We start from the raw sequence: 23,908 nt of genomic DNA, 5'->3' as shown, positions 1-23,908 counted from the left end.
TAATGGATGAAATGAAGTCTCACCCTACATAATGCCCTAATGAATATTCAGTTTCGCTGTGAAATGTGTAGCATTACAGAAGTTAAATGTGTTGCTAATGCAAATGAGTTTGATGTGTAACAGACACGCAGAAACTGGACTTGGTCAAACATTTTATTGGATTCATTTAATATTTATTAATGTTAAATGTTAAAAAAAAATAATAAACTACTATATTTGGGCAGTCATACAGTCATGTTAATGTCTCTCAGTGCTTTCAAATAAGTTGACAAATCTCACTTGGAGATCTTATCATTTCTCAAAACATCACTCCGTCTCAGCCGGTTTCTCCAAATCTCCTTCGCTCACAACACACACTTTAAAATTTACCACAGCGGATTCCGACTGTGCTTCAGATGGTCTTGATTGGCTTTCGGTTGGGACACTTTTGGAGATGTCTGACCGATGTTCTTCATCATCGCTTTTGTTTTGTGTGACACAATCTCGATTCATGTTTGAGTAGTCAGACTTCTCTGAAGCATCGTCGGCCTCTGAAGCATCGGCTTCCCCTTTTCCATCGTCGGTGGCCTCTTTTGTCTGTTCCCCACTGGACGTGGCACCTCCAGTAACTTCACTGGCTTGCGGCTCAGAAGCTTCGTTCTCATTGAGCGATTCAGAGCCCTCCGATTTGGTCTTTTCAGCTTCTGCTGCTGCTTTCCGCTCTTTCAGTTTCTCCTTGAACGCCATTATTCTTGTGCTTAAACAATGACAATAAAATGCAATCATTCAGCTGTTTGAATTACCAAACAATGCATCATTAGGTGCACAGAGTGATTTAATATTAATAAAATATCATCATCATCATCTTAAATAAGAATATAGCAATACATATTTCTTATCAGCCATGAAACTCAATGTCATGCATAATATTATGAATCATGATATTTAATTTACAAAGTTTACATCATGGTAATATTGGTTGTACAGCTTTTTATTTTAGTCGGCATAAATTATTGTAGAACAGTAATGCGAATCTAATGAAAATCACCAATTAGATGTAAATAAATAAAACTGAACATGCGTTGCAATGAGAACAGGTTAAAAAAGTCATGAAACAATTCCTAAATGCACTAAAATAAAAGCATAAAATTTGTTTCTTCTTATAAAATATGGGGATTATTTTAGGAATTTATAAATCAAGTCTTACCATCAGAATAAAAAGACATGTAATTAAATGTTTTGTCATTGTGTACAATTCTGCAAGTTTCAGCAAAAAAAAAAAGATAAACATGTATAAGAAAATTAAACCCCATTTCTAAAACAAATTGTTTTTGCGTTTTTGTGAGATTCACGCAAATGGTAAAATCCCTCACCTGTATGAAGTCTTACTTATGCCATTGACCAGAGCGAGTTGTTCCAATGTAGAGTCCAGAGAGAGAAACAAACACTGTAGACATAAAGCTAAAGCTCAATAAAAATCATTTGCAAGTCCTCAAGCGTTTGCTTAAGACAGCGGTATCAAACTGCGCTTGCCTCAGGCAGCTTATCAGAAAGATCCACGCCTCCCTGACGAATTGACCGCTCCACGCATACAGCCTGCTGGGTAAGATTTCTTAGGAAATCTGAGCTGAATTTAGTTTGTGGATGATTTTCACCCCACTGCATTACAAACACAGGTGAGCTCAGAACACAGTTATACTTAAATTTACAAACGTTCAAAATCTTGAATGAGTCTGACCTTGTCCTGGAAGATGCTGTGAGCTTCTTTCTCGTGGTTCATCCCTCCTCTGTAGTCACCTGTCACACACAGTCTCTGAGCCAGCAGATTGTGACTGCAAGTCAAACAGAAAAAAAAAAAAATAAAATCCTCTAATTACTCAATTTATGTCACATGCAATAAAATGTACTGTTTGATTACTCCGTTCCAAAGCCAAGTAAGCTGCCTACATAGGCAGCATCCTAACTGCAATGAAACCTATTTAGGGTTCCAAAACTTCTTAAGGGCAACAACTGTGTAATGCACAAGCAAGCATTAACCGAGAAATTGCTTATTTTGTCATTACTTGGATATATCAATACTTTTAGGATGGAATAAAATCTTTTACATTTAGAACACATTACTATGTCTATGATGCTTACAAATGTTGCAGCTCAGAGTTTGCAACAAAGCCTTTGTTTTAAAAGAAACTTAAGGTGAACAGCCACCATGCATAACAGTTATCATGTGAAACACTGAAAAGCAGCGAGACGCAGCACACTGGTCATAGATGTCTTTCTAATGCATGTTTACATGGGGAAAACGTTAAAAATAGTACAGATAGAAAACTACACTGTATGATTGCTATACAATTCCATCGTGATTTAGTTAATGCTTTGAGCATGTGGTCTCACGTCAGAGCTGTTGTCAGGTCCGTTTCCCCTCTGAAAGAGCCGTTGAGTTTCAGTGCGTTCTGTAGGTACTGTAGGGACTGCTCTCCTCGAAGAACCAATCCTAGAGAAGCCTGCGAGACAATGTGAGGTTACGTGAAAATTCATACAAATATCTCAATTACTCGATCAGGGATTCTGGTTATTCTCAGCCTCCAGTCCCACAGATGATCTGATGCATATTGCACACACATCGAATCGGCTGGTGTTTGCCATTTCTGAGGTGGTTTACAAGGTGGCAGTCTAATACAATAAGTGCTTTCAAGAAAGAAATGGTCACTGAATTTGGCAAAGTTTGCCAGGTTAGTGGGAAAACATTTAAAAAATATTAGTTTAGTTTGAGCCACCAAGTAGCAAATTAAACATGACGAGTGAGTGTCGTAAAAGTTATTCAAAAGATACATTAAACTTAAAAATTGAAAACATTTGTTATCATAGGAGGTGCATTCAAGTAATTGCGTGTAAATTGCACTTTTATAGTCACTGATTTTTTCTGAGGAATGAGTTTAAAAAAACAAATAAAATTTGGAATAATGTACAGATTTTGCTGTTTCGGAAGGAAATTGGTACTTTGAGCCTTTGAATGCCACACTGGTGAATTGAAGTATATCAGGACATTACTGATGTAAAACAGCACCATCACTATTTGAAAAGTCATTTGATCAAATCTAGACAGCAGCATCACTCCAACACCTTATTCTTGAGCAATCATGCTAAATTGATCAATTTAGCTCTAGAAAAATCACTTGCCATTATATCAGACACAGTTGAAAGATATTTGGTTCATTAAATTAAGCTGAACATTGTCTTTGAGTGGTCACATTATGCAATAAACTGGCATGTCTTAAGGTCAATATTAATAAAAGGGGCCAAAAAGAAACCGCTTTCTCAAGAAACTCAGTCATTGTTTTGAGGAATGAATTCTTTACAACACTCGAAATTGCTTAATTGAATTCTACCCGCTCAACACCAGTTTAAATGTACAACAGTAAAAAGACTCAGGTCTTGTGGGCTGAATTGCAAAGACAGACACTTTTGAAACAGAAAAACAAAAAGAAAAGGTTCGAGTGGGCAAAGAAACAGACATTGGACAACAGATCATTGGAAAGAGTGTTACGGATCTTAACCCCATTGAGCTTTTGTGGGATCAGCTAGACTGTAAGGTGCGTGAGAAGTGCCCGACAAGACAGTCACATCTATGGCAAGTGCTACAGGAAGTGTGGGGTGAAAGGTCACCAGAGTATCTGGACAAACTGACCGCTAGAATAACAAAGATCTGCAAAGCTGTTATTACTGCATGTGGAGGATTTTTTGTTGAAAACTTTGTAGTTAAATAAATTCAAATTGTAATAAACATTATTAATGTCCTGACTATACATTGTGATCAGTTGAATGCCACTTTGGTGAATGAAAGTACCAATTTCTTTCCATAAGAGCAAAAATCTGTACATTATTCCAAACATTTGGCTGCCTGTGTGTACTTTTTACCTTCAAAAATGTTTGAAAACAAGTACGCTAGTGTATTCAAGGAGCAAGAAAAGTATTTTAAAACCCTTTACATCACATGACATTTTTAAAGCCATCAAGTCAATTTTATGTAGAAAAAGCTATAAATGTTTTTCCAAAACGTATGACAAACATGGACACAAAGAATGCATTTCTAAACTTGACATGTGTTTTCAACTGGATTTCTAAAACAATTTTAAGTAGGACCAGAATTTGGGCCGTTTAGTCAAAGGTTTGCTACTTCAGTCCGAGTTAAAAGATGCTTACATCTATGACTGCAGTGTAAGGATGATCTGCTCCATGAACCATCAACAGAAGAACTTTGGCACGATACAGGCAGCGCTGAGCCAGAGCGGGTTCCCCTCTAGCAAACAGATAGACTGCCAACAGTACCTGGAACGAGAGCACCGATTGCATCAGATGATGATCATTTCACTGCATTTTTAGAAGTAGGCTTGTGTTCTGTGAACGCATCACTCACGTATTGCTGAATGGTGTTGGGATGGTCAAAGCCCAGAACTCTTTCACTGATGACCACGACCCTCAGCTGCACGCTACGGGCCTACAGAGAGAAATTCTAGTTTTTCAACTTCAGATAACCGTCAAGTTTTGGGAGTGTCCAACACGTTAAAGGAATGTTATGGGTTCAATACAAGTGAAGCTCATTCGACAGCATTTACAAACAACTTACAATGGAAGTAAATGGGGGCCAGTCCATAAACTAAAATATTTACCGTTTCAGAATTATAGCCACAAGACGTAAAAAATTTCTCTCCCCAATTTGGAAAGCCCAATTCTCAATGTGCTGCAAGTCCTCGTGGTGGCCTCAATCTGGGTGGCGGAGGACGAATCTCAGTTGCCTCCGTCAACCCACACATCCTATCACGTGGCTTGAGCACGTTACCACAGAGACGTAGTTCATGTGGAGGCTTCACGCTATTCTCTGCAGTATCCACGCACAACTCACCCCATCGAGAGCAAACCACATTATAACGACCACGAGGAGGTTACCCCATGTGACTCCGCCCTCCCTAGCAACCGGGCCAATTTGGTTGCTTAGGAGACCTGGCTGGAGTCACTCAGCACACCCTGGATTCGAACTCATGACTCCAGGTGTGATAGTGTCAATATTCGCTGAGCTACCCAGACCCCCCCATAAAACCACTTTCTAACCTTATAGGTGTAACGTTAGATCCAATATTACAATTTAGTTGGATTTTTCCAGTGTTAACGCCTTGAAAACATACAGGTTTTAAATCACAAGATTTTTAGCATGCTAAAATAATGTTAACGCATATTGCCGTGTTGTGGCTATACTTTTGAAACTGTATTTTAGCCAGCCTGATCTCATGAACATTGCGTGACTGTGGCAACGGTTTTACAAAACATTACGTGCTGCATTACATGATTTGCTGCAGTTTCCCAGTAATTTGTCCAGCAGGGGGCACCAAAAGAGTGAAATGGTTATGTTATCAGACAGGGTTAAGGTGAATGTTAGATGGAGGTTTTAATAAATAAAACATACCGCCCTAACCTAAAAGCAAATGAGTCATAAAAGCACATTCTTTGAAGGAGCCACTTCTATGACACTTGTGTTAGCTTGTGTACTCGGCTGGGCTCGAACCACGGTCTTCAGAGTCTAAAGTGTTTAGTTAACGATTGAGATGCACCATGTTTGAAAGTACACAAGCACAAATGAGATATGAAAGCTACAGAGGTAGGTGCTTTTTCCCCCCCCCGTGTCTTCTGATGCCATATGACAACCAAAGCGGATTTCATGTTTTGGTCGGTTTCTCACAAAGCTATCAAATGGCTTCAGAAGCCACTGACAGCATAGCTTCTCTTCAGGATGCATCCTAGATCGTACACAAACCTCTGAAGCATGGCCCTGTAAATAGGCCACTTTTGCCAGGAGACTAAGACAATGGCAGGCTTCAGGGTGAAGGTCATCACACACACGACCGAAGAGATACGACGCTTCTTTCAGCTGCTCGTACGCCTGCTTCAATAACCCTGCAGCGAGAAAACGACATCGTCAAACAAACCTGCTCATGAGACCCAATTATGAAACTATACTACCTTTCCCTTGGTTACCTTTCTGAAGGTTGTTCTCAGCTGCCTGGAACAGCCGTGTGGCGTCGGTGGTTGTCATGGTGATGTGCTTGATGACAGGCAGAATGTTGAGCACGTCATCAGGGGAGATAGGCGCTTTGTTACGGTTGTCAAGAGCATATTCTCTGAGACGGAGCTGTCAGACACATCCATAAGCGGACCAATTAAAAGGGGTTTCTCTATGATACAAGTCATCGTACTTAACACATAAAAATAATCTCAAAATCAGAAATCACATGGAGATCCTCATTAACTTGAGTCAGGCAATTGCTATGATTTGTGAAATTCATTTGAGAGCTTTTCAATGATTTGAGTGAACAGATTCGCTCACAAATTTGACATAACCATGGCTTCAAAGCAAGTTTCACTCTACACGAAAAAGAAATTCCTTTCCAATTGAATATATTAGAGCAGGGGGTCGGCAACCTTTTTGACATGGAGTGCCATTTTTTTTTATTTTCCTCTGTGCTTTAAAGCTTTAATTCCATGACTTCAAGAATTTAAACATTTTAATAAATTTCCATGACTATAAAGATTTCTCAATTTCATGACTCTATGACTAAAGATTTAATTCCCATGACTTTAAATGATTTTACTGATTTCCAAAACTTGTCCAGGCCTGAAAAACCCCTGATTTTCCATGTTTTCCACATTTCTGCAAAATATTATATTTCACAAAAATATAAACTAAAAAAAACTTTGAATTGTACAATTAACTATCAAAAAGGATCTGCATATATTGATCATTATTTTGGCCTTGACAACAGAAAGATACCATTTTATTATAGTGATTGTAATACTGTGGTACTTGTCTAAAACCCATGGCATTACTACGGTACCATGTCCAAAAAAAGCTAATTACATTTTACTTTTGCTAGTGCAAATCAATATCCAAACATGTTAAATAAATTTTTAAACTACATTTTTAGAATTGAAATACTGCATAAATAATTTAGTGTAACACCAACGATTTTTGATCATGCATTACACACATTGTTTGCAGGTTCAATTAAGATAATTCTAGTCACATATAGTGGTTAAACCCAATACCTGAATGCCAGTCTTCAAGCACATCTCCCTCAACAAGGATATCTTCTGGAGTCCGTACTGCTCTACCAGATGGTCCGCATTTGACCTGCAAGAAAATGTTGGAAATATTCACACAATGCTATTGAGTGAAACACATAAGACACATGTTAAGAATAAAGGAAGAGTTCACCCTCATCATACAAAGTGATCAGATGCCTTTAGGACACTTGCATTAAAGTGTCCATATTAGTGCGCCATATTCAGAGTCACTATACAACAGTTATTGAATGGGAATCTGCAATAGCGACATTCTTTAAAATATCAAATTTTGTGTTCCGCAGAAGAATGAGTCATACAGGTTTGGAACACCTTGAGGGTTAAATAATGACAATTTAAATTTTTTGTGAACCGTTCCTTTAATAGGTTTAAAAAAAAAAGAGAAGCTCTTGGGAGTAGACTAGACAATTGTCCCTCACCCTAATCCTCCTTTAAGTCTGTAGGTCTCCTGAGCATCTTGACAGATCACACTCCACAGTTCATTCCCACTGAGTGCACTCCAGGCGGTGCTATCCGAAGCCCCGCCCCCTCCACGACCACGCCTCCTGGAGCGTTTCTTAGACTCCTCCCCGGTGGCTGCTGAACTGAAGTTGGGAACCAATAAGCAGCAGAGGAAATGACTCACTGCTGCAGACAAGTTAGATGTCTCCACCCCCTAAACACAGAAGATATGCAAACCATTTAAAGGGATAGTGCACTCAAATATTCTACAGAAGATTTGAGTGCCTTACAGGTTTGGAACAACATGAGGGTTATTAAATAATGTCAGAATCTTCATTTTTGTGTGAGCTTTCCCTTAAGTCAAAATAAAACTAATTGGTTTATAGATCAAGTAAATAAAATACCTGAATGTAACCATTGAAGAACCTTTGTGCGCAGCGCACTAAAATCTCAGCAAACGCCAGCCTCTGAAAAAGAGAAACAGCAATATAGGATTAATGACACGTCAAATGATAGTGATGTAAAATGTTAATTCTCACAATAAAATCAAATGGACCCTTTCCAAATTTGCAGGTTTGGTACAATGAAAAAAAAAAAATATAGTGGGGTAAATCTCCACTTTCACCTTCTACATTTGTTTTTGGCGATTCGCATTCTTTGGGCATAAGTGTCGCCACCTTCTGGGCAGGTAGAAGAATTTAACAGAAAAAAAGGACTTAAATGTATCAGTTTCTCACCCACACCTATCATATCACTTCTGAAGACATGGATTAAACCACTGGAGTGTTATGGATTACTTTAATGCTGCCTTTGTGCTTTTGAGTTTGGTTACCATTCACTTGCATTTCCATGGACCTACAGAGCTGAAATATTCTTCTAAATAGCTTCATTTGAGTTCAGCAGATGAAAGAAAGTCATACAAATCTTGGATGGCATGAGGGCGAGTAAATGAGAAATGTTTTTGGGGTGAACAATCCCTTTAAATGGCAGGATAATATAACAGAACAATATTATCTAGTTTTACCTAAATAGCTGCTAAATAAGGAGATGCATCAGCACAGGCTGTAAAAAGGGTCATCGCCTTACCGTGATGTGCCTTAGTTGACGTTTGAGATTTGATTGGCTGATGGTCAAGATCAGGTGACCTAGATAGCGCAAGTTTATGCCCTTCTGATGAAGAGCTTCTCGTAAAGTAGCACAATCCATGGGCATATCGGAGCCTTGAATGCAGTCATTCATCTGAAAGCACAAACCAACACTTTAATACACTGTTCAGTCAGTGTTTGTGTATATTTAAGCATGGGAGAAACACTCACAAATGCTGGTATTTGGTCGTTAATGATGAAAGACGCAGCTTCCTTCAGTAATCTCTTCTGTAGCTCCACGGCGTCACTTTCGGAGCTGGGAAACTGCACGCCTACTCGGAGACAAACAATGTTTAAGGTCTCAAAAAGCTATATTAGTCATTATCTAGAGCTGAAGAAAATGGATGATTTCTGTTAGAGATCTTTTAATGGAAATCTAGTGAGACAGCTTTGTGAATTACAGGAAAGTGATATTTTTTACATTATTTTAACTAATGTCATAGTCCTTAAGGCGGGTGCACACTGTACGATTTATAATAGTAGTTTACGATTGTTGCTTGTCAGACTGTACGATCTGAACGCATTGTTATCGCCGTGGCACACTGTACGATACACATCGTAGCCGACTGTGGTCCCAATCAGTGAAGGGGACTCCGGTTATGGGAGAGTTGCAGAACAGAAGCAAAATGGCGAAATTTGCCCACCATGGAGCATTTCTTTCTCTGAAAGTCAGGACATCAGCATTTCCATTGCTGTAATACCACTCCATCACGAGCATAGGCAAACATTTAAAAGAAAGATGGATTTTGTCTAACAGGCCTTTAATAAGACCACCAAATGACAGCGGTTGAGAAGAACACGAGTGTGGGAAACCTATAGTAATAATGAGCTACAAGCAAATTTTCATTGTAGAATTAAAGACTTGTGGCATGAAAAATTACAAACTTCTCCATTCACATTGGAGAAAACAAAGGTGGGTTATAGTAAGTCTTTCTCTTTAGGCTAGTAACCTATCGGCCACGCAACATTTTGAAAATCCATAGAGGCTGATACATCACGCTTGCAAATAAATACCAACCAGTATAAATTGTTAAATCTTTCCATTTTATTTATAAATAAAATTTGAGGGGTGAATTTGAACTAAAAGACATTTACAGACGTTTTAAGTAAATTAATTACCATTAAGTAAAATAACGTTGTAAAGAAAATGCATGATAAAATGTAAAGAAAAATAACGAGAAAATGCAATCACTTATTTATTTCCATTTTGTAAGCCAATTCAGAGAATAACGCTTTCATATTGCTGACATGTTCTTCTCCCAAGCATTTTCTGCCAATGTATTATTTATATATGAATAAAAACATTGAAAGTGCTTGATTAGGGAGATAACTGGGCACAAATGTTGCGACGGTGGGGCAAACACGGAGCCGGTTTCTTTCAAAGTAGGGTGCGAGAGAAATGGTAAATGGTCTGCACTTATATAGTGCCTTTTTAACCTTAACAGTATTCAAAGTGCTTTACACATTCACCCATTCATACACCAATGAAGGCAGAGCTGCCATGCAAGGTACTAGCCTGCCATTGGGAGCAACTTGGGGTTCAGTGTCTTGCCCAAGGACACTCCGGCATGTGGGCCAATCCTGTGATTAGTGGCCAACCCGCTCTACCAACTGAGCCACAGCCGCCATCATGATAGCAGACACTATACGGCTATGATGCTAAATTCCAGACACTGACAGAACTTCGGAGGCTGAAGATAATCTTAAAGGCTATTAATCGGCTGTCTGTGAACATGTCACACTGAACGTTGTAATATTTGACGCTTTTGCCCTGAAACAAGAGAAATCCTTTAGGATTCCCGAAATGGGTCTCGGCAGAATCATGGCCAAAATCATACAGTGTGCACCCTGTACAGCACCCAATCATACAGTTAAGTTTTGGCTAAAAACAAATATAAAAAAAGCAAGGTGATTTGCTGGTCAAAACCAGCTGAAAAGGGTCCAAAAACCCCTCTAAAAACTAGCAAAGAGACCAGCATGAGTCATGACCCATTTGGCCAGGCTGGTGGACTGACAAACCACCTTAGATTGGTTTAAGTTACTGTTCCAGCATTCAAAATGTCAAAGTCCAAATGAGCTGACCTGGAGAGAAGATATTAGGGTTAAAACGCATCTCAAAGAAGATGTGACTGATAGATCCGACGTCCTCGCACGCCCCTCTGACTGCGTCTGTGCTCCGAGAATCACCTGATAACACACAATGTTACAGATTATGATTGCACGTGTGCGTTTGCAGTTAATCACATGAAAACTAACTTCTCTTACCAGCATTTATACACTCCTCCACCCCGCCGCTCTCTTCCATGCGCTCCCTCACTCGCTTTGAAAACAGAGCATATCTGAAATATCGAGACACAGATAAACCGACATAGCATATTATGTCCATAGAAATAAAGGGAAACTTCTGTAATAAACGGCACGAAACAATGATTCATTCACAAATCGGATATCGATACTTCTAGCTATCCTTAATGCATTAATGAGAGAACAGACATTTTATTTGGTGCATAACTTAAATTCTTAAAGTTTGGAATACAGCATACAAGTCTCATGAACCACTTTTGATGCTTTTGCATTTTTTTAAGCTCCAGTCTCTATTCACCGTCACTGCAAAAGGAAAGAATGGCAAATATAAACAAACACATTTTCTCCTCCAGTATTCCAGTTTCAATACAAGTTTACCTCAATCGACAGCATTTGTGGCATAATGTTGATACCACAAAAATCTATATGAACTCGTACCTCCTTTAAATATGCTCGAATCGAGAATACAGTGAGACACTTGCAATTTAAATGAATGGGACCAATTTTGGAGGGTTTATAGGCAAAAAAAACGTGAAGCTTTAATTTTATAAAAGCACTTCGGTTCAAAATGGTCTATTATTTGAGCTGTAAAGTGGTTTAAATCATTGTTTTTTGTGGAGTTGTAAAACTGGATATAACCGTTCTATATAATTCATACAGCTTGCCAACCTTTCTGTGTACAGTTAGTTCCAGTCCTCGAATCTGATTGGACAAGAGACGTTCCATGAGCACTGATGGTGTGACATCATCAGCACTCCGACACTTCACTGTGTGTGTGTGTGTGTGTATGTATCACTCCGCTTGTGTTCATGCCATTCTAAACTAAAGTGTAAGAGCAGTGCAGATGTGTTAAGAGCTACTGCTAGTCTTTTTTGACATTACATATGTTAGCCAGCAGGTGGTGGCAAAAGGTGAAGTGAAGGGAATCCGCATTAGCCAGTGTCTATAAAACAGCTCTTCTTGATCACATGCATTACTACACCAAAGCTAGGAAATGGTTTTAAATGAACAACTTCAGCATTACGGCTCATCACATCTGACACACAGACTGATTAATTACACAATGGGTGCAGTTTAAAATGGGAGGACATTGCGGTTTCTATAGTGAAAGACTCTTTGTGCACTGGCTACTGCGAAATAGGGAGAAATACCCAGTTGGATGGCTATTTTTCCCCACTGAGAAAGCTGACAGCATCTCTGCTTTGGAGTGGACACACACTACTAATGAAGGTTTTGGACGGTTTCTCCCCCTTTTAGAAACGTACCTTCATTGAACAGTTGTATAGAAGCAATATCACACACTCAATCGTGCTATATGGCCCCAAATCAGCACTGCTTCCCTACGGCACTTGACCTGCGGCCGAATCACAGCAATGCTGATGTAGGGCCATATAGCATGATTGAGTGTGTGATATTGCTTAATTAGCACACTAAAATTAATGTTAACATGTATATCGTTCATGTCTTGTGGCTATACTTTTGAATATTTTAACTTTTACGGATTGGCCCCATTCACTGCCATTGTGAGGATCATTTGACCAACAGGGAGATTGTATGAAAACAATCATTTTTGCAATTCTGTTTGGTGACGCTAGTGGTGCAGAATAAACTACTTCACCATTACCTCAAATCATACTCACTTGTGTTGAACAAACGCCTTCACCAGCTCCGGTCTTAAACGACACAAAAGATGAGGATACCGTCTGGGAAAATGCTCCTCTTTCCCCTCCTCATGATCGGTTTCTACTCCATCACTGCCTTCCTCAAGGAAGTTGGCATCGGCTGGCATGGTACGGTACACATCCAGCAGATAATACCGTCCATCAGCTCCCAACATGCCCTGGGCATCTACAGAAGTAAAAAGGGTCAACTGTTGTCCTGTGGGCCCCAGGACCACATGTCTTTGCAAAGCGAGCGCCTTTGCCGACAGGGCCAGTAACTCTAGAAGTTTCAGTCTTTCTGGATTTTCCAGGGGCCCCGCACTGAAGCCGTATAACAGGCCATTGGGAACTTCAGCCTGCTCAGGGCCCTGGAGGCCAGGAGCCAATCCCTGCGCCGAGAGCCGGACACCACGGTAGTCCGCAAGAGCGGTGGGGATGGTGTGCAGGTTTTGGAGGTCTCCTTCCAGGTCGCTGTAAACTTGAACTCCTTGCAGCTCGAGGCGCTGTGCGGCCCTGTGACCTCGCTCTCCGCCCAGCATATCCTCCATGTGTGTTGGCATACTCACAAACACTCCACCCAATAAGAATGCTGGGTCGTCGCAAGAACTGTTGATCGGTTCGGCAAAACCATCAACCACCTTCTCTGCTGCCTGAGTGACTGCCCACACAAACGCACCGTTTATCTGCAGGAACAGACATTCAAAAGATAAGGAAGAAGTCATTTAGCACAGGTCACAAAATAAAGAGGGCACAGATAGAGGCTACACAATTATACAAATTATTTATTATAAATAAGTAATTAGAACAGGTTTGTACTTCTTGTGGAACTTATTGATATAGGCTTTATTGATCTGACCTTATACAAGGGAAAGCATCTGTATATTAGTAAACAATGTTCCTACTCTTTGTGAGAAAGTGAAAAATCCCAAAACACATTGCTTAAATATTTTTCCTTTGTTCCTGTGGGGTCAAGAATAGTTCAGATGTTGCCTGGAACACTCACACAAAGCATTTGTGTGGTATGAGTGAGTGTGCAAGTACACATGCACACATGTACTCCGATGGTTGGACCGGCACCAGAGCACAATTTTTTGTAGCCCCACCCATTAATTTCCAATGGTAGGTCATTTGACCGGGAACACAAGTGTAACAAAGTGAAATAAAACCTATAGAATGTAAATAAAATGGTCCCAATTTATTTGGCGTTTTCAGACACCAATTACAATAAAATTCCTTGACAGTTCACATATGGATTTAAAAAAAAAAAAAAAAAAAAAAAGTCCATGCTGCTTGTGAGAAACATTAAATTTAAGCAATTTATCTGAGCAAGACTTGGTCCATTGCGCATTCACAAATGCTATGACAGAAGCTCGTTCAGTGGTTGAGGTGTTCAAAAATGCACAAATCACGTGTTTGAAAATGCAAAAATTGCATACTTTGTCCTTCAAGTTTTAAAGTGAGGCACCATCCACTGCCATTGTATTAAAAGGTCATACGGGTTTGGAAAAAATATGAGGGTTAGCAAGGTCACAATCCTTGGGGTCAGAGTGAGGGTCAGTAATGATACAGCGTCCCTGGAGCAGGTAGGGTTAAGGGCTTTGCTCAAGGGCCCAAAAGTGGCATCTTGGCAGTGATGGGGCTTGAACCCCCGACCTTCCGGTCAGTAACCGAGCCACCAAATACTTGTTTTTGGACTACTATATAAATGGTACACCTACGTGGTGGGTGGGTGTGTGTCTGTGTCTGTGTGCTCACACCTGCAGTAAGGTTCTTTCTCTTTCCAGTCTCTCCTCAAGACTTCCCTGTGGAAGATCTCTGGCCTCTTGTAGTTCTTTATTCCAGTCAGGGGCCTTTTATATAAAAAATTAAAAATGCATTTAAACCAGGATGTTGAAACTGCTCGTTTGGAATGTGTTATGACGTCACAAAGAACAGGTCAGCAAAAGACTTCCTCTACAGCAAGACATCAACACCCCATTGGAGCAGACCCATTTTGATTACTTGCTTCCACTAAAAGTTTAAAGATTCAATGGCATGAAACACATTAACTTTGTATTTTTAAAGGTAAAATATTTTTCTACCAAGTGCTCATTAAAGCAATCTGTGAACTTGAAGCTGAAAGTTGAGTGAGAGACTGGGGTGCACTGTGTACCTGTGTATGGAGTCCCTGTTCCAGACCAAGTCTGCCGAGGAAGCTGGATTTGTGCGAGTGAAGAGAAGAGATGCCGAGCCAGCTGAGTGTTCGATGCAGAGTGGACAGCGTCTCCTCAGCTAGTAGGGAAGGCCTGTATAGACAGACACTTTAACTGCACGTGAGTGTGTGTGTGTGTGTGTGTGTGTGTGTGTGAGAGAGAGAGAGGTCACCTGTGTCGCAGCAAGCTGAAGTTGTGTTTAAATTGTGGGCTGATGTGAGAAAGAAGATCGGTCAGACAGTGACACACTGGAGTGGACTGGGCGGGACGAGGGTCAAACACGTCGAAAGTCGACCTGAAACACATAACAGGTTTGAGCATCACAGTCATTTAGTGACTAAAATGTCACCAACAAATTTTTTTTATTATAGGTAATTACACTAATTGGGTTCTCTTTTACAATTTCTTGTCCCAGATTACAACATATAAAAACAAATTAAATCTTTTTTTATTATTAATGTTTGTTGTACAATGTCATTTATTTTTGGTACTTGCCTTTTATGAATAGATTTGACGCAAGTTTGGGCACCCTGCATGGTCAGCATTTAGTAACACCCCCCTTTGGCAAGTATCCCAGCTTGTAAACACTTTGTAGCCAGCTAAATATTCTTCAATTCTTGAGGGGGATTGTCACCCATTCTTTCTTGCAAAAGGAGTCTAGTTCGGTGAGATTCTTGAGCAGTCTTGCATGCACTGCCCTTTTCAGGTCTATCCACAGATTTGATGATGCTTAGGTCGGGGGACTGGGAGGGCCATGACGAAACCTTCAGCTTGCGCCTCGAGGTCGTCCATTGTGGATTTTGAGGCACGTTTAGGATAATTATCCTGTTGTAGAAGCCATCGCCTTCTGCTTTTTTACAGAAGGTGTGACGTTCCAGAATTTGCTGGCATTCAATCAATTCTTCCCTCTACCAGAGAAATGTTCCCCTTTGCCACTGGCATCAACACAAGCCCAAAGCATGATCGATCCACCCCTGTGCTTAACAGTTGGAGAGGTGTTCCTTTCATGAAATTCTGCACCCTATTTTTTCCTCTCCAACATAATTTTAGATTTTAACTTAAAAATCGGTCCACAGGACTGGTTTCCAAAATGCATCAGGCTTGTTTAGATGTTAATTTGCAAACTTCTGACACAGAATTTTGTGGAGGGGATGCAGGAAAGGTTCTCCTCATGAAGGGAGGTCATATTTGTGCAGGTGTCGCTGCACAGTAGAACAATGCACCACTACTCCAGAGCCTGCTAAATCTTCCTTAAGGTCTATTGCAGTCAAACAGGGGTTTTAATTTGCCTTTCTAGCAATCCTATGAGCAGTTCTCTTGGATTGTTTCCTTGGTCTTCCAGACCTCAACTTGACATCCACCATTCCTATTAACTGCCATATCTTAATTACATTACGAACGGAGAAAACGGCAACCTGAAAACACTTTGCAATCTTCTTATAGCCTTATCCTGCTTTGTGGGCATCAATTATTGTCCAAAGAGTGCTAGGCAGCTGCTTATAGGAGCCCATAGCTGCTGATTGTTGGGACAAGATTTACGGAGTCAGAGTATGTATAAATCTTTCAAATTTGCATCACCCAGCCTTTCCAAACGATGATTGTGAACGAGCCATAGCCCTAACAAGCCAATTAAGGTCTGAGACCTTGGTAAAAGTTATCAGAGAGCTCAAATCTATCGGGGTGCCTAAACTTTTGCATGATGCTCCTTTCCTTTTTTTCCCCCTTCAATCTAAAAATTGCACAAAACAATACACTTATCTTGCTTAATTTTAGAAGGTTTCATCTTTAACTTTATGCCTTTCGGAGATCAGTTCATCCAAATCGCTTTATCCACAGTAACAGAAATTTGAGACCAGGGGTACCAAACATTTTGCATGTCACTGTACTATATCTGGTATACTTCCATTACCACCGCTGGCCATGTTTGGATAGAAATACTTCTTATGCATTAACAGTACGCATGCAATAATGACTTCAAACTGTAGTATACTAAAATTGTTGCTGCATGAGAATCCCAACATTGCACGATTAATTCAGAGAGAGCCTTTCAGTTGAATCTTGGACATAGTCCAAAAAAAAAAAAAAAAAAAAAAGTAAAATCTGAGAAGGTCCTCACATAACAATAATTTACTGCATAATGATTAAATAATTATAAAATGCTAGATTTAAAAAAATTCCAGATACAGTAAATGAATATAATTCAGATAATTAAAATGCATTAGATTGTGGCAGACGATTAAATGAATGCAAAATGTGGCTTTAGAAGGCAATATTGTTTATTTCCATATTATTGAAAAGCAAATCAGTTCACAGAAATATTTTTGCGATTGCATTAGTCAATCTATTCAATAAATTATCCAAGTTAGTCTTTTCCAAGGATGTGTCAATGTGCATATGCGTCAGATGGATGCTTTTGGAGAGTAGTTTAGGAGTGTAGCTTTGAGCGCAGGTTAAAAAAAAAAAAAAATTGCAGCATTCGAAACTGCACTCAGTGTTCAAACAGCTGGACGTTCTCATCTTGTACAGTCACTAGTGTTAAGCAAGCCTGACGCCAGTTTCACACATACTCCGTGTGCAGTGCGTATGCGGTGCGTGTACAGGAGCAGCACGCGCTATAGTGCTTTCACATATGATGCGTTTGCAGTGCGCTACTGATCCGCAGATTCTGTGTGCCACAAAATCAAAAGTGTGTAAGGAATTTTGATTTTAAGCCCAAACGTTAACTTTGAGATTGTTTAAGGCATTGAAACAGTATGCAAATTCAGTTTAATCATTGTGAGTCTTTGTCTTACATGTAGTTCGAGTTGTTGACAGAAGAAAAGCTAGCGCTATATCTGTTGCTAATAAGGAGAAGAATGAGACTAATTTGGGTTCACTGTCTTTTTAGGGTAAAAAAAAAAAAATAAAATCATAGATGGCATTTTGCAACTATAATCATACTTTGTTTTTCTTGACCCTGTAATTTAGTAACTGTAGAACACATTAACTGTAATTATGCGTACAGTTTCATGTCAATCTAGGTCCATTTTATTGTGAACAATGCGAATATTGAGAATTTTTTTTTTTTTTTTAATCTATCTGATCAAATAATGAGTCAAGAAAAATATGGGGAAAAAACTCATCTTGAAAAGTCGAATCAATTGCATTGTGGCAAATAAAATACATACTGCAGATTAGTGCATAATACAGCAGTATGCCATTCAGAACAAACCCATGACCTTACTTGTTCAGGTAAAATCCACGTGGACATGAAGTGATTTCACACTGCTTGCCCTCCAGAGTGTGGACCCTGAAGTACAGGAAGTCGCCCTGCAGTTTCCTGAAGCCAGGGGGCGGGTTCCAACAGCTGAGTGACAGGTCAAGTACATAATTGGGAGCCTATAAGAAAAAAAACAGTTCTGCACTTACGATCAACTCATAGGAGGATAAAAGCAAATGACATCACAATAGTTTCTCCTAGACAGCAATGAGAAAAAGCATCCAGAATTCTCATGAGTCACTAGACTTTCAGAAGAGATACCAAAGTCTGCAATCAAAAGAGCATCTAATTACATTGAGCTAGGAAAGAGAAATCTTTAAGCAAGACATAATTTTCCCATACTTCGCTGTGTGTGTTGGTGGGCAGCAGGGTCATTAGAGGAGGAAGTTCTGAAGCTCCGGGCAAGATGTATGCAGGTGGCGGTGGGGCTTCAGATGACTGTTCTGCCTTAATATTGGCTCGTCTGTTTTTGAATGGGTGGAGAGTGGGAGGAGCTTCTAATGCACACATACACGCACGTTTAGAGTATCATTGATGGGTGAAGATGAATCAATGCACAGAGTTATTTATAGGCAACAATGAATACAAGCACTGTGCATATAGACAGTTAAACAAAAATAGATTTTTTACAATATACGATGAATTTGTAAAGGTGCTGTGGGTGCTTGCTAGGATGTTGCTATGCAGTTGTCCTTCTAATTATAATTCTCACCGGATGTCTGGATGAGTGTGTTCAGTACACTGGGTGAGCGGCCCTCTGTCAAGGCATCTTGGGGTCCGGCAGCTTTCAGCATCTCTTGCACACGTGCCAGGTGTGCCTGCGCAGACCGCGGGGAGTACGAATCTGTAAAGAATGCACATGGGTCAAAGGTCACATTACGATACAAAAAGCAAGCCTTTGCTGCAACTCAGTCAATTGATTTTAGCCAAATTTCATTGGGTCTCATTTTTCAAGAATAAAATTTATCCAGAGAGTAATAACGGAATCCATTTTACAGTCGTTTTCCCACACTGCTCATAATGGCTGACTTGCTTTAGCTCTGAGAAATTATTAATTAGTATGCCAATAAAAAAGGCCCAAACAGTAAAATCCAAAAAATGTGAAAACCAGTATAGCAAACAAACCACAACCGATTCCCACATACACTTATTTGATCTCACCATGGTGGAAAAACAGCTCAAGCTAATAATTTTTGGAATCCAGTTGCTGGTTTCTTGCTGTTTAAAGCTGGTTGACCATCTGGACTAGCAGCTGGTGGCGACCTGGTAGACTACCTGAGACCAGTATCAAACCAGCTACCAGTTGGTTATACCAGCTTAAGATGGTCAAACTACTTTTTTGGAACATGGTAGCTGGTTCAAACGCGTTGAACAGCTGGTGAGTACCAGGGTGAGTTCCTAAACCATCATGGAGACCAGCAACAAACCAGCTACCACCAGCTGGTTATACAAACTTAATGTGGTCAAACTATTTGTTGGATATGGTAGTTGGTTCAAACAGGTTGAACAGCTTGTGAGGACCAGGCTGAGCTCCAACACAGTCTTGGAGTCCAGCATAAACCTGCTACAAGTTGATTATACCAGCTTAAGATGGTATAACTACTTTTTGGAACATGGAGACCAGAAAAAAAAACCAGCTACCAGTTGGTTATACCAGCAACATTCCTTAAAATGTATCCTTGTGTGTTCTACAAAAGAAAGAAAGAAATGTTTAATTGGAAGTTTACTGTTTACCTTCCACTAGACGAAGAGTGACTCCTGCTTTAAAACCCTTAACGTCCTGGAGCTCTGCCATGGGGTCGAGGTTCACACCTGACAGGGCCAGAGAGAGAGAGGTGCGTGGTGCCACCTCCTCCCTGCCCAGTAAGTTCAGTATGGTGTCTTGGACCAGACAGAATCCATAAACCTGCACAAAAAAAAAAAAATAAATAAATAAATAAATAAATAAATAAACCCCCCCCCACACACACACACTTAATTCTAATCCAATCAAACTAATAAACTGGATGACTAATGCTTTGCATCCTTTCATGTTCTGTAGCCAAATAAATGAAAATATTTGCATACACTAGAAGCATGAAGTAAACTAGATTTGAGCACTGGGCCACAACACCCCAAAATTATTTCTGTAAACAGATATGGTTTTGTCTACAGTTCTTGAGTGCTCACAGCTCACCTGCAGCTCAAAGGGGTCAACACCTGCACCCTGAATCTTTATGGGAAATGAGCAGCCATCTTTTCGGCTTTCAGAAGCACTTTTCTCGTTTGCTGGACACGAGACATCTGCTGAGTGAATAGGGGAGTAAAGCAAGAGTGGATTTCTCAATTTTAGCTCAAATGTGCTTCAAGCTAAAACAGATATATAAGAGTTAAGAAATATCTATATTAAAGATTTAATGCATTCGAAGACTTTTTGAACATACTGCACCTTTGAGTACCATGTAAATACCATAGCCACATGAATAAGTTAATCAGTACATATTGAAGTACAATGGCACAGTATTACCATTTGATATGGCAGAGCCACGCTATTTTTGCGAGCAATTTCATGTAAAACACCCACAAAACATAACACTGTGATCTGACATCCTTTAGAGTAAAAGCTTAGATTGTCTCCTGAAGGATGTGTGCATGGAACATCTACGATCTCCAACGTCAGCAACACTGGACTTGGCCTTGATTTAGCAGGAGCTTGTCCAGACGCACTTCCAAATTTCCCCCTGGCTAGTGAGTGGAGAAAAGGACCACTGGATGAGTGGCAATTACTAATAAACCACACCCCTTCGCTGACAATAGAAAATAGCTTTATAATGTCTCCAGGAGACCGGTCTTGCTAACTTTAACAACGAAAGGACTGATCGTGTCACAGCGGCTTTCAAGATGCGATTTATTATTGAAGCTATGGGTCACGTGTACTTTATAGTTAGTCAATGAAGTTTATTCTGTTGTAAACGAACACTGGATCTGCATTTATTGATAATGAATAGGCCCAGATGTAATCAACTGACTTTCATTTTAAATATGTGCTATACAGAGTTTAGAATATGACAGTCTTATTTGGAAGTGAAACACAATCATCCATCCATCTATCTTCAACCACTTATCCGAAGTCGGGTCACGGGGGCAGCTGCTCCAGCAGGGGGCCCCAAACGTCCCCATCCCGAGCCACATTAGCCAGCTCTGACTGGGGGACCCAGAGGCGTTCCCAGGCCAGTGTGGAGATGTAATCTCTCCACCTAATCCTGGATCTTCCGAGGCCGCCTCCCAGCTGGACGTGCCTGAAACACCTCCCTAGGGAGGCGGCCAGGGGGCATCCTTAGCAGATGCCCAAACCACCTCAACTGACTCCTTTGCGGCGAAACGATCAATTATCCAAAATATTTAATAAACAAACAGACAAAGAGCTACATGTGTGAAGACATTTTACACTGATTGGAGGGAAATACTGCTGCTGAATTGCATTTAAACACGGTAAATAAAATCTTTACAACTTCACCGAAAGATTAAATGTTTTGATTTGAAAAAAATGGGGGACACGTTCACTCAATGTACACAACAACTATGTAGAAAAATTGTGTCAGCAGTTCTGTGTACCAAAATGTCTTGTTGATGAGAGGTCAGAGAATGGCCAGACTGGTTTAAATTGACAAAGTCTACTGTAACTCAGATAACCACTCTGTACAATTGTGGTGAGAAGAATATCATCTCAGAATGTTATACAGAGATGTGGGTGGCACCGTTTTGGCAGCATGAGGGGGACCTACAAAATATTAGGCAGGTGGTTTTAATATGGTGACTGATCGGTGTATACTAGCATGTACAGTGAATGCTAGCATGCTAAATGCATGCTATGGAAAACGACATGCTTTGATTAGGATAGCATTTGCTCAACAATGAGTAAAGCAATATAGAGCATTCCTAACATGCACCTGTCCTCAACCTAAGCTCCACTCTTCATAATGATGGCAACCCCCAAAACTCCAACATAGCAGCAAAACAAAAATTAAACATTAACATGTCACCCCTTTACATTCATCATGCATGACACATTATATAATGTGTGTTTTTAACCTTTACTCTCCACATCGAGTCTCATGCAAAGTATGCAGAGAATTAGAAATCCCCCGTTCACATGGTTACATTACATTGAGTAATATGAACAAGGGAGGATTCTAGTCTCTCCGAAATAATGATTGCAACACTTCTGCACTAAACCACCCCTAATTAATTAACAGAAAGTTCTGATGCCCCCGTGCGGACTGATCGCTAAACAAACAAGTACCTCACCAAAGAATGCATCATAGTACCACCCTGAAGGAGAGAAAACATATGTAATTGTTTGAACGACTAAAGGTTGACTGCTAATTTGAATATTGGTTGGATACCAATATTATACCATTGACTTACAGTAACATCAAGAACAAGGTGTTATTAATGAGACAAGAATTATAGTGCTTTGAGGTTGCAACACGTTCTTCATGACAGGCAGGAATCACAGTGAAATGCATTTCCCCCAGGAGTAACGCACTCGTAATGAAAGACAGGGATGTCCCGCAGAGTGATGCGCTGACACAATGCCATGAGGAAACTTACTGGAGAGGATCACACATCGAGATGTCTTCAGCTTTAACAGTTGTGAGTGTGTGTGTGCACGTACATTATACTACAGCACAAAGAGGTCGGCCAGTAAACACACAAAGGAGCAAGAGTATATGAGGTCAAAGGTTATGCATGTTTTGCAGTGGGGTAGTTGACATTTAAGACTTCAGGACAGTTGACTTGTTCGGCAGTGACATGCTATACTACATTGATAAATGCGGTTAAAAATATATTTTTAGTTTCTTTTAGAATTATCATACATGCAGTAATAATTATAACTTTTAATGCATGCATATGTGCATTTGTCACACCACATGATTGTTTAAAATAAAATTGTGATGGCAGAAAGGTCATTCAAATGTTGAAAAACTTAAAAGGTCTACCTGTCTGTCTTTTATAAACTTATATTAATATTAAGAGACTACAATGAATATTTGTACTTTTTAAAAATGCATTTGTCACACTAAAAGGGCCATTTAAAATAAACACGTTTCATTGAAAATAAGTAGCACATTCGAATGGACAGTATACATTTAAAGGATGCTTTATGTGTTGGCTCAAATAGTGCAGCGTTTAACTATTTTTCACAATCAGAGCATGTTGTTAATGCAGAATGCATGCAATGCATGTCACCATTCTCCCTGTGCATGTACCATTTTACACAAACCTCAAAAGGAAGTTGACCCAAGGAAGTCAGAAAACGTTGGAACCAAAACAGAGCAGCAAGAGAATGAGTGAACTCTCAGGAAAACTTTAAGAGAGGAGGAGGGTGCAATGAATCAGACCATGGCAACTCTTACCCATAGTTTTCTTCTCTGCATTTCCTCTCTTCGCCGTGTCCCTCATGTTTTACACTCGGTTGTGTCTCTTTGGTTGCTGCTGGCTCGTGGTTCTCCTTAAGTGTGGACACTCTTTCTGTTTCGTGCTGTGCAGACGGAGAGCTGTGAGGCGTGACTGACCCAACACGTCTTTTAAATTTCTCATTCACCGCACAGCCACGCCCTCTTTCCACAAACTGCTGGCAGTGTTTCCCCACCCTCTCTCTCAATTTCAATTTAAAGTACTTTATTGGCTTGATTGTGTTTACATACAATATTGCCGAAGCATTAATACACAAAACAGATAATGACAAGACAAATAATAATGATAAGATAGTAACAAATAAAAATAGAATTAAAATAAGGTGCAAGGTAATGA

General features: G+C 40.0%; 1 protein-coding gene across 5 annotated transcripts; it reads right to left on the bottom strand.

Moving 5' to 3' along the window:
* Window positions 1-291: 291 nt before the first annotated feature.
* LOC127630642 (clustered mitochondria protein homolog) lies at window positions 292-23,642 on the bottom strand. 5 transcript variants are annotated; one of them, XM_052108277.1, is made up of 26 exons: window positions 23,512-23,642; window positions 20,289-20,395; window positions 19,847-20,018; window positions 18,825-18,956; window positions 18,455-18,609; window positions 18,077-18,231; window positions 15,026-15,148; window positions 14,814-14,946; window positions 14,419-14,511; window positions 12,641-13,344; window positions 10,962-11,035; window positions 10,779-10,883; window positions 8,868-8,968; window positions 8,638-8,790; window positions 7,956-8,018; window positions 7,530-7,765; window positions 7,075-7,159; window positions 6,007-6,160; window positions 5,786-5,925; window positions 4,394-4,474; window positions 4,180-4,305; window positions 2,371-2,480; window positions 1,718-1,811; window positions 1,513-1,638; window positions 1,353-1,426; window positions 292-736 (listed from the first exon to the last, which is right to left on the bottom strand). In XM_052108277.1, the coding sequence occupies exons 1-26, from the start codon at window positions 23,555-23,557 to the stop codon at window positions 307-309; spliced, it is 3,972 nt and encodes a 1,323-aa protein (XP_051964237.1). In that variant the 5' UTR covers window positions 23,558-23,642; the 3' UTR covers window positions 292-306. The 5 variants fall into 5 exon arrangements, 4 of the variants coding, with proteins under 4 accessions (XP_051964237.1, XP_051964235.1, XP_051964238.1 ...); XM_052108275.1 differs by having other exon boundaries at window positions 20,289-20,398; window positions 23,512-23,639; XM_052108278.1 differs by lacking the exon at window positions 1,513-1,638 and having other exon boundaries at window positions 20,289-20,398; window positions 23,512-23,639.
* Between the last annotated feature and the right edge of the window lie 266 nt (window positions 23,643-23,908).

The sequence above is a fragment of the Xyrauchen texanus genome, chromosome 37, assembly GCF_025860055.1.
Source record: "Xyrauchen texanus isolate HMW12.3.18 chromosome 37, RBS_HiC_50CHRs, whole genome shotgun sequence".
Taxonomy (NCBI): Eukaryota; Metazoa; Chordata; class Actinopteri; order Cypriniformes; family Catostomidae; genus Xyrauchen; species Xyrauchen texanus.
Note: the sequence above shows the minus strand (reverse complement) of the source record. Positions and strands in the feature narration are given on the sequence as shown.